Here is a 12,347-nt window from a genome sequence, read left to right as displayed (position 1 = left end):
GAGCTAAACGAGGTGTATTCGTTCGTCCCAAGTGTCGGGACCAACTGGCCCTATGAACAGCAGGGAGGGGAGGGGGCGACGTTGCCGAGTCATAGCATGTCTTTTTCCCCGTACATAAACGGATAAAAAAATAAACAAAATTCTGAATTAGAGAGCGGAACACCCACGGTAAGTAAACAATCCCCGGTCCCAAAACGCGGGGAGCACATAGATAAGGGGACGATTAGCTGAATTAGGATAACAGTGGGCAACAAAACCGAAGTAAGAGGCGAAGGACACACAGAGGAACGAACGAGAGAGAGACAACAAACAAACGGAAAAAATCTATATAATTAAGAAGCGGTCTTGGCGGCAAGGCGACGCGAACGACGGAGAGTGGATGAGGGCGCTGCCAGAGGGGGCGGAGCAGGAAGCTGGAATGTGACCGATGTCCTTGGGGCGATCGCTGGAGGATGCGGCTGCAAAATCTGAGGGGCAATGACACGAAGAAAACGTCTATTGCGGCGGAACAACCGCCCAGCTGGTGTTTTCACGAGGTAATCCCGGAACGGCCCCACCTCAACAATGACACCAGGAGTGGACCAACGCTTTGTCTTATGGTCTTGGATGACCACGTTGTCGCCGATCGCCAGGGGTGGAAGGGGGCGCGCAGAACAGTTGAAGTGTTGAGCTTGAAGATCCTTTGCATGTCGGGCACGCCTCTCCAATAACTTAGCGGCCTGCTGCCACTCAGGAGCAAATGAGCGCCTGTGTGCGGGAAGAAGATCGCGCGTCGGGCGGTTGAAGACGATTTGCGACGGGGATGCTCCACCCGACATAGGCGCGTTGCGGAAGAGAATCAAAGCCTTGCCGAACTTGTCCGGGTCGAACGACCCCGACGACCAAGAGCCCGCGATGAGCTTCTTCATCGATTTGACAGCTGATTCCGCGTAGCCATTGGACTGGGGATGGTGGGGCGACGAACGGCCGATGCTAATATCCCAGTCGCGAAGGAACGAGATAAATTCGTCAGACTTGAACTGCGGGCCCCCATCCGACCACAATTTCACCGGGGCTCCTGCTCCACACGTGAAAAACGAACGGAGGGCGTCAATGACCCGCCGCGTAGACGTGTTGACGTCCGGGAACGGGTAGACCTGAGGCCAACCGCTGAACTGATCTGCCACAATTAAAAAATCGCGATCGCGGTATGCGCCGAGATCGACGAATATAAACTCAAACGGGCGGGAAGCTGGAGCATGGGGAAGGAGAGGCTCCGCCGGATGAGATGGGAGACGCTCTGTACAAGATGGGCAGGACTTTGCGGCCATGACTATATCGTTGTCCATTGAGGGCCAGTAGACCGAGAGACGGGCGCGCTGACGGATTTTAGTGGCTCCTTGGTGCATTTGAAGTAAGCGCCGTATGATCTCCTTACGCAAGGAAGACGGAATGACTACTCGGGGGCCTACGAGGATGAGGCCCTCCGCATCGTCGACTGACAGCTGGCCCCGCACCTGCCAGAATGGACGGAGCTCCATTAGTCCGGTCGGGCTAGCAAAAAGTGTATGTTGAACCCCAAACAAATAGTAATAAGTTTTTTTTTACATGAGCTGTGTTTATATCCCTTTGATCTATGCCCTGGTAAAAAGCTCCCGAAAAATATTAATATTTAGTGTACTTATTTTAATTTTTAAAATATGCGTGTTTTTGTGAATCGATTAAAACTATTAAAATACAAGAAAATAGAAATTTGAAAAAATGAACTTTGTTAGTTATTCCCTCATTTATATTCTGGCAAAATTTTGTTTACATAACTTTAAAAGTGTGAAATTGACAGCCACTTTTAGCTGGTCACCTCCTTTTTTTCCCCTTAAAAAAGCGTCCGTGTTTTACACGGCTCTTATGTAAAAAGCATGACAACGAAAATCGTTGCCGATAGTGAACTAGAGTTCGCTGCTCATCCGTTAAGGTCTCATTTTAATCGGCGGTTTATCTTTTACCACCCCAATAAATGATTCCCGGGAGCTAGTTTTACTTTTCAAGTTATTTCATGAAATATAAACCCAATTTTCCCCAAATTTTCTTACTCCACGTTCTAGTTTCCGTCACACCCGCAGTGAGCGCTGTGGCGTTCTGTTTTGTTTTTCTTTTTCTTTTTCTTCACTAATTTTCACACTAATTTTCACAATTTTCTTCACCATCACTCAAATTGCATATCACACATTTAAAGATATCTGGTGCCATTTTTGAATTTCAAAAAATGTAAACAAAACAGAACGTCACAGCGCCTACTGCGGGTGTGACGGAAACTAGAACGTGTAGTAAGAAAATTTGGGGAAAATTGGGTTTATATTTCATAAAATAACTTGAAAAGTAAAACTAGCTCCCGGGAATCATTTATTGGGGTGGTAAAAGATAAACCGCCGATTAAAATGAGACCTTAACGGATGAGTAGCGAACTCTAGTTCACTATCGGCAACGATTTTCGTTGTCATGCTTTTTACATAAGAGCCGTGTAAAACACGGACGCTTTTTTAAGGGGGAAAAAAAGGAGGTGACCAGCTAAAAGTGGCTGTCAATTTCACACTTTTAAAGTTATGTAAACAAAATTTTGCCAGAATATAAATGAGGGAATAACTAACAAAGTTCATTTTTTCAAATTTCTATTTTCTTGTATTTTTAAAGTTTTAATCGATTCACAAAAACACGCATATTTTAAAAATTAAAATAAGTACACTAAATATTAATATTTTTCGGGAGCTTTTTAACAGGGCATAGATCAAAGGGATATAAACACAGCTCATGTAAAAAAAAACTTATTACTATTTGTTTGGGGTTAAAACCTAGCCCGACCGGACTAATGGGGAGATTACACTTGTTGTTCGGGAATCCCTCAAGGATTGTTTGGCGGAGGGACAGCATAACCGGATCGGCCGAGGAAGCCGCTGCAACGGAGGCCAGCAAAATGTCGGGATTGGCATCACTGGATCCCTTCATCGTATCCAAAAAACTGATGCGGGCAGCAAATGATTGCGGGCCCTCCGCGATCTCGTCGGAAGCGGAAGGACAATCCACAGGGGAGCGCGACAGGGCATCAGCCATCACGTTGTTCTTCCCAGGCACCCAGACAGCGACGAAAGAGTACCGCTGCATGGATAGGCGAAGACGTAAAATTCTTGGATTATCCAGCTTATCCAGGTGGTAATAGTTGAGGATTGGAATCAAAGGGCGATGATCGGTGACGAGCTGGAAGGAGGGCATGCCTTCGAGAAACTGGCGGCATTTACGCATTGCCCAAGCCGCCGCCAGGCATTCCAGCTCGATCATTGCGTAACGGGATTCTGCATCAGACAGGAAGCGGGATCCCGCCTGCACGATATTCCAGCTTCCATTGGCGTTTTGTTGACGGAGGATGAAACCGAGGCCTTGGAGGCGGGACGCATCGACGTGAAGCGAGGTTGGGGAATCCGGGTCGTAAAACGATAATTCGGAAGATGAAGATAGGGCCTCACGGGCTGCTTCGAAGTCCTTCTCGTGTTGCATCGTCCACTCCCATACAAAGTCCTTTCGGAGTAGAGGCGCCAAAGGGCGGAGAAAGGGGGCCAAGGCGTCTGAAAAATTTCCCACCTGTTGGCAGAGACCATGGAACGCACGCATTTCCGACACACAAGAGGGAGCCGGGAATTCACGGATGGCCTTCAGTAGATCCGGGCTGGGCCGGAAACCGTTTTCGCCTACTACATAACCCCCGAACAGCACTGAAGGATTAGCAAAGACCACCTTGCGGACGTTGATGGCGATTTGGTGATCAGAGGCGAGGTGAAAAAGGCGACGGACGAGATCCACATGTTCCTCCCAAGTGGCGGAGAAGACCATGATATCCTCGACCACGCGGCGACAGTTCGAGAAATCGTCGAAAATGTTCGCGAGACGCCTACCGTAGTCATCGCCCGCTAACGAAACGCCAAAAGGGAGTCGGTTGTACTTGTAGCGGCCAAACGGAGTGGAGAACGTCGTCATGGCACTTGACTCCTTATCTAGCTCCACCTGGTGATAGCCCTTCAGGGCGTCAATCACGGTGAAGAATTTCATTCCCATCGGGATGGTTCGAACCGCCTGGAACGGAGTTGGGGAATCAAAAGTGGGCCGAACAATGCAGCGGTTGAGCGACGTAAAGTCTCCGCAAATGCGGATTCCGCCATCGTCCTTTGGGACAATCACGATCGGGTGGACCCACAACGTCGGCTCGGGCACTTTGCTGATGATGCCTTGGTCTTCCAGCGAGTCCAGCTCCTGTTTAACCCTTGGCATTAGAGGGACAGCAATGGGACGGGATCCGCAAATAGCAGAAGGGACCGCGCCCTCCTTTAGTTGAAAGTGGCATGGGGGCCCTCGCATTGGACGGCACACGCCATCGAAAATCAAAGGGCATTCAGCCATAAGATCGTCCAACGTGGGCTTCACGTCGTGCACTGGGAGTGGGGCTGTCAAAGGCGGAGACGTAATTGCAGCTAGCCCGCAGAAATGCGGGTATTGAGCCGGTAGCATGCCAAATAGTTTTTGCGACGCCTTTGAGAGCACCGGCTGTTGAAGGTCCCGGAGGACATGGATAGAAGTGGTCACGGGGTGAATTGATCCGCTGGACCATCAGAACGTGGCTGGGAAGTGGCCCAGTGAAGAGATCGCCGCCCCAGTGGCCGTGACTGCGTTCGGTCCCCCATTGATTAGCGGAACGTGCTTGAAGTGGCTCCAGAACATGGCGGCTGGGATGGCGTCAATGGACGCACCGGAGTCAGGAAGCACACGGATGAAAATAGTAGAGTTGCTGGAAGCCGGAGAGACCCCAAGCTGGACCATGTCATCAGGAACGATGGAATGGATCGTGATGCTGCCCGCCATCTCAGGTTTCGTGGTTGAACTGCTGCCTTGGGTGCTCACGGCCTGGAAGTGGCCCATTTTGTGGCAACCCTGACACTCTTTGCCAAAGGCAGGGCAATCCTCCTTAGCGTGACGATTGGTTGATCCACAGTTCCAACACCCATACGGCTTAGTTCCAGGCGGATGCCAACGAGCTGCTGGCCGTCCGCGCTGCTGATCACGGTGTTGAAAGACAGGCTTGCCCATGGGTAATTTTGCCGCAGGCATTTTTAGCTGGTGGATGGGGGGCGCGCCGCCCTGTTTGATGGTGGACGCCTGAAGCCGGGTGGCCTCGGATGTACGGAGCGTTGTTAGCGCCATATCCAGGGTTAAAGTGGCGCCCTGTTCCAGGAGCTTACGGCGTACCTCGTCGTCGAAAACGCCAAAGACGACTTGGCCCAAAACGCGCGTATTCTGGCAGGCTGCACAGCAATCTTTTTCGAATTCGCACTTGCGTGCGAGATCACGCAAGTCACTGAGCCAAGAATCGGCCGATTCGGCGTCACGCTGAACGCGGGAAGAGAACTTCTGGCGCCACACATGGCAATTGCCACCAGCATTGCACCTCTCTTGCAGCTTCCCAATAATGATGTCTGCGTCTTTTAATTCAGCGGCCGCCAAACCCATGGTGAGCACCGCCTTCAGCGTGGCATTGGAGAGGCAGGACAGCAAGATGTTGGCAATATACTCCGGTCGCTCTCCTTGCGGAAGCGCAGTGTTGATAGTCGACAGAGCAAGAAATATTTGCCACTGCTGGTGCCAGATCTCGAAGGAGTCTTTGAATTCCTCGATGTCTAGGGGAGGTGGAACACCATACGGCTTGAACGGCTTAGGAGGCATGGCGGAACACCGATGGTTGCGAGGGGTGGACGGCACGAGAGAGACACTGATCACTGCACGAGGGACGGGACCGGCAAAGTATTATTACGACAGCAGAATGGATGGAGGAATGAATAAATGCTGGATGAGAGAATTGAAACACGCTGATACCAAATGATGAGCCAAGAAGAAGACCAAGAATGAATTGAATGGAGTAGCGTGTGAAAATGAATTGTCAATGAGTGGTCGACACCAGGGTGTGAATAAGAACAAAACCAGAAAAAAAACTATATCACACTAGACACAAAAAGGGGTGGCAAGGCGCGAAACTCTGATAATGGGGGGGGCTAAAACGTAGGAAAGCGGTTAATGGAACTAAACCGTGGGACGAAAACCGCATGGAAAGCATCGAGGCGAACGAACAAAAGCAAAAAACAAATGGCGGATGCGCAACATGTGGGTCCTCTGTAAGACAGAAATATGTGGAGTGAAGGATATAAGAAAGATGGCGGGCACGCAACATGTGGGCCCTCTTCAATATATACCAGCCAAAGGACCGCACAAAAAAAAAGATAACACCAACTGAAACGGTGGGGACAGGTGAAGAAAAAAAAAACAAATAAATATGCGAACCAGTGGAAAAGTGTGTGCAAAATCCCAACTTGATCGATAGAATTGCTAACTCGCACACACAAAAGGGAGCGTACAACAAAAAAACAAAAAAAAACACGAGACGAAGCAATCCAATATGGCAGCCCCCACAAACCACGCTGGTTGCTGGGTGGGTGGGCGGTAAGCGACAATGGCACACCAATAAACTGGGAAAAACCACGCGAGACTAAAGAAAACAGTGTGACATCACGGTGGGGAGAAGCAATGAGGGGAGGAATACGAAACGACACGAACGAAAAAAAATAAAACAAAAAACCAAATGCGCCATAGAATGAAGTTCGAAAGTGGCAAGATTTGAAGAGCTAAACGACGTGTATTCGCTCGTGCCAAGTGTCGGGACCAACTGGCCCTATGAACAGCAGGGAGGGGAGGGGGCGACGTTGCCGAGTCATAGCATAAACAGAATCAAATATAATTGTATTCAATGTGAATACACTGTGATACCATGAGTTTTAACTTCTATATGTAAACAGAATCAAATATACTTGTATTCATTGTGAATACACTGTGATACCATAAGTTTTTACTTCTATATGTAAACAGGATCAAATATACTTGTATTCAATGTGAATACACTGTTATATTATGAGTTTATACTTCTACATGTAAATAGAATCAAATATACTTGTATTCAATGTGAATACACTGTTATATTATTACTTTATACTTCTACATGTAAACAGAATCAAATATACTTGTATTCAATATGAATACACTGTGATACCATAAATTTTAACTTCTATATGTAAACAGGATCAAATATACTTGTATTCAATGTGAATACACTGTTATATTATGAGTTTATACTTCTACATGTAAACAGAATCAAATATACTTGTATTCAATGTGAATACACTGTTATATTATGAGTTTATACTTCTACGTGTAAATAGAATCAAATATACTTGTATTCAATGTGAATACACTGTTATATTATTACTTTATACTTCTACATGTAAGCAGAATCAAATATAATTGTATTCAAAGTGAATACACTGTTATATTATTACTTTATACTTCTACATGTAAACAGAATCAAATATACTTGTATTCAATGTGAATACACTGTGATACCATGAGTTTTTACTTCTATATGTAAACAGGATCAAATATACTTGTATTTAATGTGAAAACACTGTGATTCCATGAGTTTATACTTCTACATGTAAACAGAATCAAATATACTTGTATTCAATGTGAATACACTGTTATATTATGAGTTTATACTTCTACATGTAAATAGAATCAAATATACTTGTATTCAATGTGAATACACTGTTATATTATTACTTTATACTTCTACATGTAAACAGAATCAAATATACTTGTATTCAATGTGAATACACTGTGATACCATGAGTTTTTACTTCTATATGTAAACAGGATCATATATACTTGTATTCAATGTGAATACACTGTTATATTATGAGTTTATACTTCTACATGTAAACAGAATCAAATACACTTGTATTCAATGTGAATACATCTTTATATTATGAGTTTATACTTCTACATGTAAACAGAATCAAATATACTTGTATTCAATATGAATACACTGTTATATTATGAGTTTATACTTCTACATGTAAACAGAATCAAATATACTTGTATTCAATGTGAATACACTGTTATATTATGAGTTTATACTTCTACATATACACAGAATCAATTATACTTGTATTCAATGTGAATACACTGTGATACCATGAGTTTTAACTTCTATATGTAAACAGGATTAAATATACTTGTATTCAATGTGAATACACTGTGAAACCATGAGTTTTTACTTCTATATGTAAACAGGATAAAATATACTTGTATTCAATGTGAATACACTGTTATATTATGAGTTTATACTTCTGCATGTAAACAGAATCAAATATACTTGTATTCAATGTGAATACACTGTTATATTATGAGTTTATACTTCTACATGTAAACAGAATCAAATATACTTGTATTCAATGTGAATACACTGTTATATTATGAGTTTATACTTCTACATGTAAACAGAATCAAATATACTTGTATTCAATGTGAATACACTGTTATATTATGAGTGTATACTTCTACTTGTAAAGAGAATCAAATATACTTGTATTCAATGTAAATACACTGTGATACCATGAGTTTTTACTTCTATATATAAATAATATAAAATATACTTGTATTCAATGCGAATACACTGTGATACCATGAGTTTTTACTTCTATATGTAAACAGGATAAAATATACTTGTATTCAATGTGAATACACTGTTATATTATGAGTTTATACTTCTACATGACAACAGAATAAAATATACTTGTGTTCAATGTGAATACACTGTTTTATTAGTAGTTTATACTTCTACATGTAAACAGAATCACTTATACTTCAATATTTATCTTATAATTCAATGTGAATACACTGTGATACCATGAGTTTAAACTTCTATATGTAAACAGCATCAAATATACTTGTATTCAATGTGAAAACACTGTGATACCATGAGTTTTTACTTCTTTATGTAAAAAGGATCAAATATACTTGTATTCAATGTGAATACACTGTTATATTATGAGTTTATACTTCTACATGTAAACAGAATCAAATATAATTGTATTCAATGTGAATACACTGTTATATTATGAGTTTATACTTCTACATGTAAACAGAATCAAATATACTTGTGTTCAAAGTGAATACACTGTTATATTATGAGTTTATACTTCTACATGTAAACAGAATCAAATATACTTGTATTCAATGTGAATACACTGTGATACCATGAGTTTTTACTTCTATATGTAAAAAGGATCATATATACTTGTATTCAATGTGAATACACTGTTATATTATGAGTTTATACTTCTACATGTAAACAGAATCAAATACACTTGTATTCAATGTGAATACATCTTTATATTATGAGTTTATACTTCTACATGTAAACAGAATCAAATATACTTGTATTCAATATGAATACACTGTTATATTATGAGTTTATACTTCTACATGTAAACAGAATCAAATATACTTGTATTCAATGTGAATACACTGTTATATTATGAGTTTATACTTCTACATATACACAGAATCAATTATACTTGTATTCAATGTGAATACACTGTGATACCATGAGTTTTAACTTCTATATGTAAACAGGATTAAATATACTTGTATTCAATGTGAATACACTGTGAAACCATGAGTTTTTACTTCTATATGTAAACAGGATAAAATATACTTGTATTCAATGTGAATACACTGTTATATTATGAGTTTATACTTCTGCATGTAAACAGAATCAAATATACTTGTATTCAATGTGAATACACTGTTATATTATGAGTTTATACTTCTACATGTAAACAGAATCAAATATACTTGTATTCAATGTGAATACACTGTTATATTATGAGTTTATACTTCTACATGTAAACAGAATCAAATATACTTGTATTCAATGTGAATACACTGTTATATTATGAGTGTATACTTCTACTTGTAAAGAGAATCAAATATACTTGTATTCAATGTAAATACACTGTGATACCATGAGTTTTTACTTCTATATATAAATAATATAAAATATACTTGTATTCAATGCGAATACACTGTGATACCATGAGTTTTTACTTCTATATGTAAACAGGATAAAATATACTTGTATTCAATGTGAATACACTGTTATATTATGAGTTTATACTTCTACATGACAACAGAATAAAATATACTTGTGTTCAATGTGAATACACTGTTTTATTAGTAGTTTATACTTCTACATGTAAACAGAATCACTTATACTTCAATATTTATCTTATAATTCAATGTGAATACACTGTGATACCATGAGTTTAAACTTCTATATGTAAACAGCATCAAATATACTTGTATTCAATGTGAAAACACTGTGATACCATGAGTTTTTACTTCTTTATGTAAAAAGGATCAAATATACTTGTATTCAATGTGAATACACTGTTATATTATGAGTTTATACTTCTACATGTAAACAGAATCAAATATAATTGTATTCAATGTGAATACACTGTTATATTATGAGTTTATACTTCTACATGTAAACAGAATCAAATATACTTGTGTTCAAAGTGAATACACTGTTATATTATGAGTTTATACTTCTACATGTAAACAGAATCAAATATACTTGTATTCAATGTGAATACACTGTGATACCATGAGTTTTTACTTCTATATGTAAAATAATCATAAAATATACTGTATCAAGGAAACACAATTACAAAAAAAAACTAAAGGATAACTCACATGTAAACAGAATCAAATATACTTGTATCAATGGAATACACGTTATAAGAGTTATACTCACATGAAAAAACAAATATACTTGTATTCAATGTGAATACACTGTGATACCATGAGTTTTAACTTCTATATGTAAACAGATCAAATAACGATCAAAAACAATATATACACAAAAAAAAAAACTATTCAAGGAAACACTTTATATATGAGTTTATACTTCACAAACAGAATCAAATATACTTGTATTCAATGTGAATACACTTTATAATGAGTTTATACTTCACATGTAAACAGAACAAATATACTGTATCAAGGAATACACTGTTATATTGATTATTCTACAAAAAGAACAAATAACTATCAAATACACTATTTTTATTCAATGTAAACAGAATCAAATATACTTGTATTCAAATTTTCAATGTGAATACACTGTATATATGAGTTTATACTTCACAAAACAAAAAAATCAATAACAATACATATTTATACTTTACTAAACAATCAAATATACTTGTATTCAATGTGAATACACTGTTATACAGAGTTTATCACATGAAACAGAATCAAATATACTGTATTCAATGAAACACGTATATATAGTTTATACTCTAATGTAAAAATTATTCAATGTGAATACACTGTGATACCATGAATTTTTACTTCTATATGTAAATAAGAATAAATATACTTGTATTCAATGTGAATACACTGTTATATTATGAGTTTATACTTCTACATGTAAACAGAATCAAATATACTTGTATTCAATGTGAATACACTGTTATATTATGAGTTTATACTTCTACATGTAAACAGAATCAAATATACTTGTATTCAATGTGAATACACTGTGATACCATGAGTTTTAACTTCTATATGTAAACAGGATCAAATATACTTGTATTCAATGTGAATACACTGTTATATTATGAGTTTATGCTTCGACATGTAAACAAAATCAAATATACTTGTATTCAATGTGAATACACTTTTATATTATGAGTTTATACTTCTACATGTAAACAGAATCAAATATACTTGTATTCAATGTGAATACACTGTTATATTATGAGTTTATACTTCTACATGTAAACAGAATCAAATATACTTGTATTCAATGTGAATACACTGTTATATTATGAGTTTATGCTTCTACGTGTAAACAGAATCAAATATACTTGTATTCAATGTGAATACACTGTGATACCATGAGTTTTAACTTCTATATGTAAACAGGATCAAATATACTTGTATTCAATGTGAATACACTGTTATATTATGAGTTTATGCTTCGACATGTAAACAAAATCAAATATACTTGTATTTAATGTGAATACACTGTTATATTATGAGTTTATACTTCTACATGTAAACAGAATCAAATATACTTGTATTCAATGTGAATACACTGTTATATTATGAGTTTATACTTCTACATGTAAACAGAATCAAATATACTTGTATTCAATGTGAATACACTGTTATATTATGATGTTTATACTTCTACGTTAGTAAACAGAATCAAATATACTTGTATTCAATGTGAATACACTGTGATACCATGAGTTTTAACTTCTATATGTAAACAGGATCAAATATACTTGTATTCAATGTGAATACACTGTTATATTATGAGTTTATGCTTCGACATGTAAACAAAATCAAATATACTTGTATTCAATGTG

General features: G+C 38.7%; 1 protein-coding gene across 1 annotated transcript; it reads right to left on the bottom strand.

Moving 5' to 3' along the window:
- Positions 1-332: 332 nt before the first annotated feature.
- LOC123467633 (uncharacterized protein K02A2.6-like) lies at positions 333-1,520 on the bottom strand. The gene has a single exon (XM_045167494.1). The coding sequence runs from the start codon at positions 1,518-1,520 to the stop codon at positions 333-335; it is 1,188 nt and encodes a 395-aa protein (XP_045023429.1).
- Between the last annotated feature and the right edge of the window lie 10,827 nt (positions 1,521-12,347).

This window comes from Daphnia magna, unplaced genomic scaffold (genome assembly GCF_020631705.1).
Source record: "Daphnia magna isolate NIES unplaced genomic scaffold, ASM2063170v1.1 Dm_contigs210, whole genome shotgun sequence".
NCBI classification, from domain to species: domain Eukaryota; kingdom Metazoa; phylum Arthropoda; class Branchiopoda; order Diplostraca; family Daphniidae; genus Daphnia; species Daphnia magna.
This window is presented reverse-complemented; position numbering and strand designations above follow the sequence as displayed.

What these genes read in the sequence shown, in the direction of transcription:
- LOC123467633 (XM_045167494.1), bottom strand. Translation starts at nt 1,520, where the DNA reads ATGGAGCTCCGTCCATTCTGGCAGGTGCGGGGCCAGCTGTCAGTCGAC.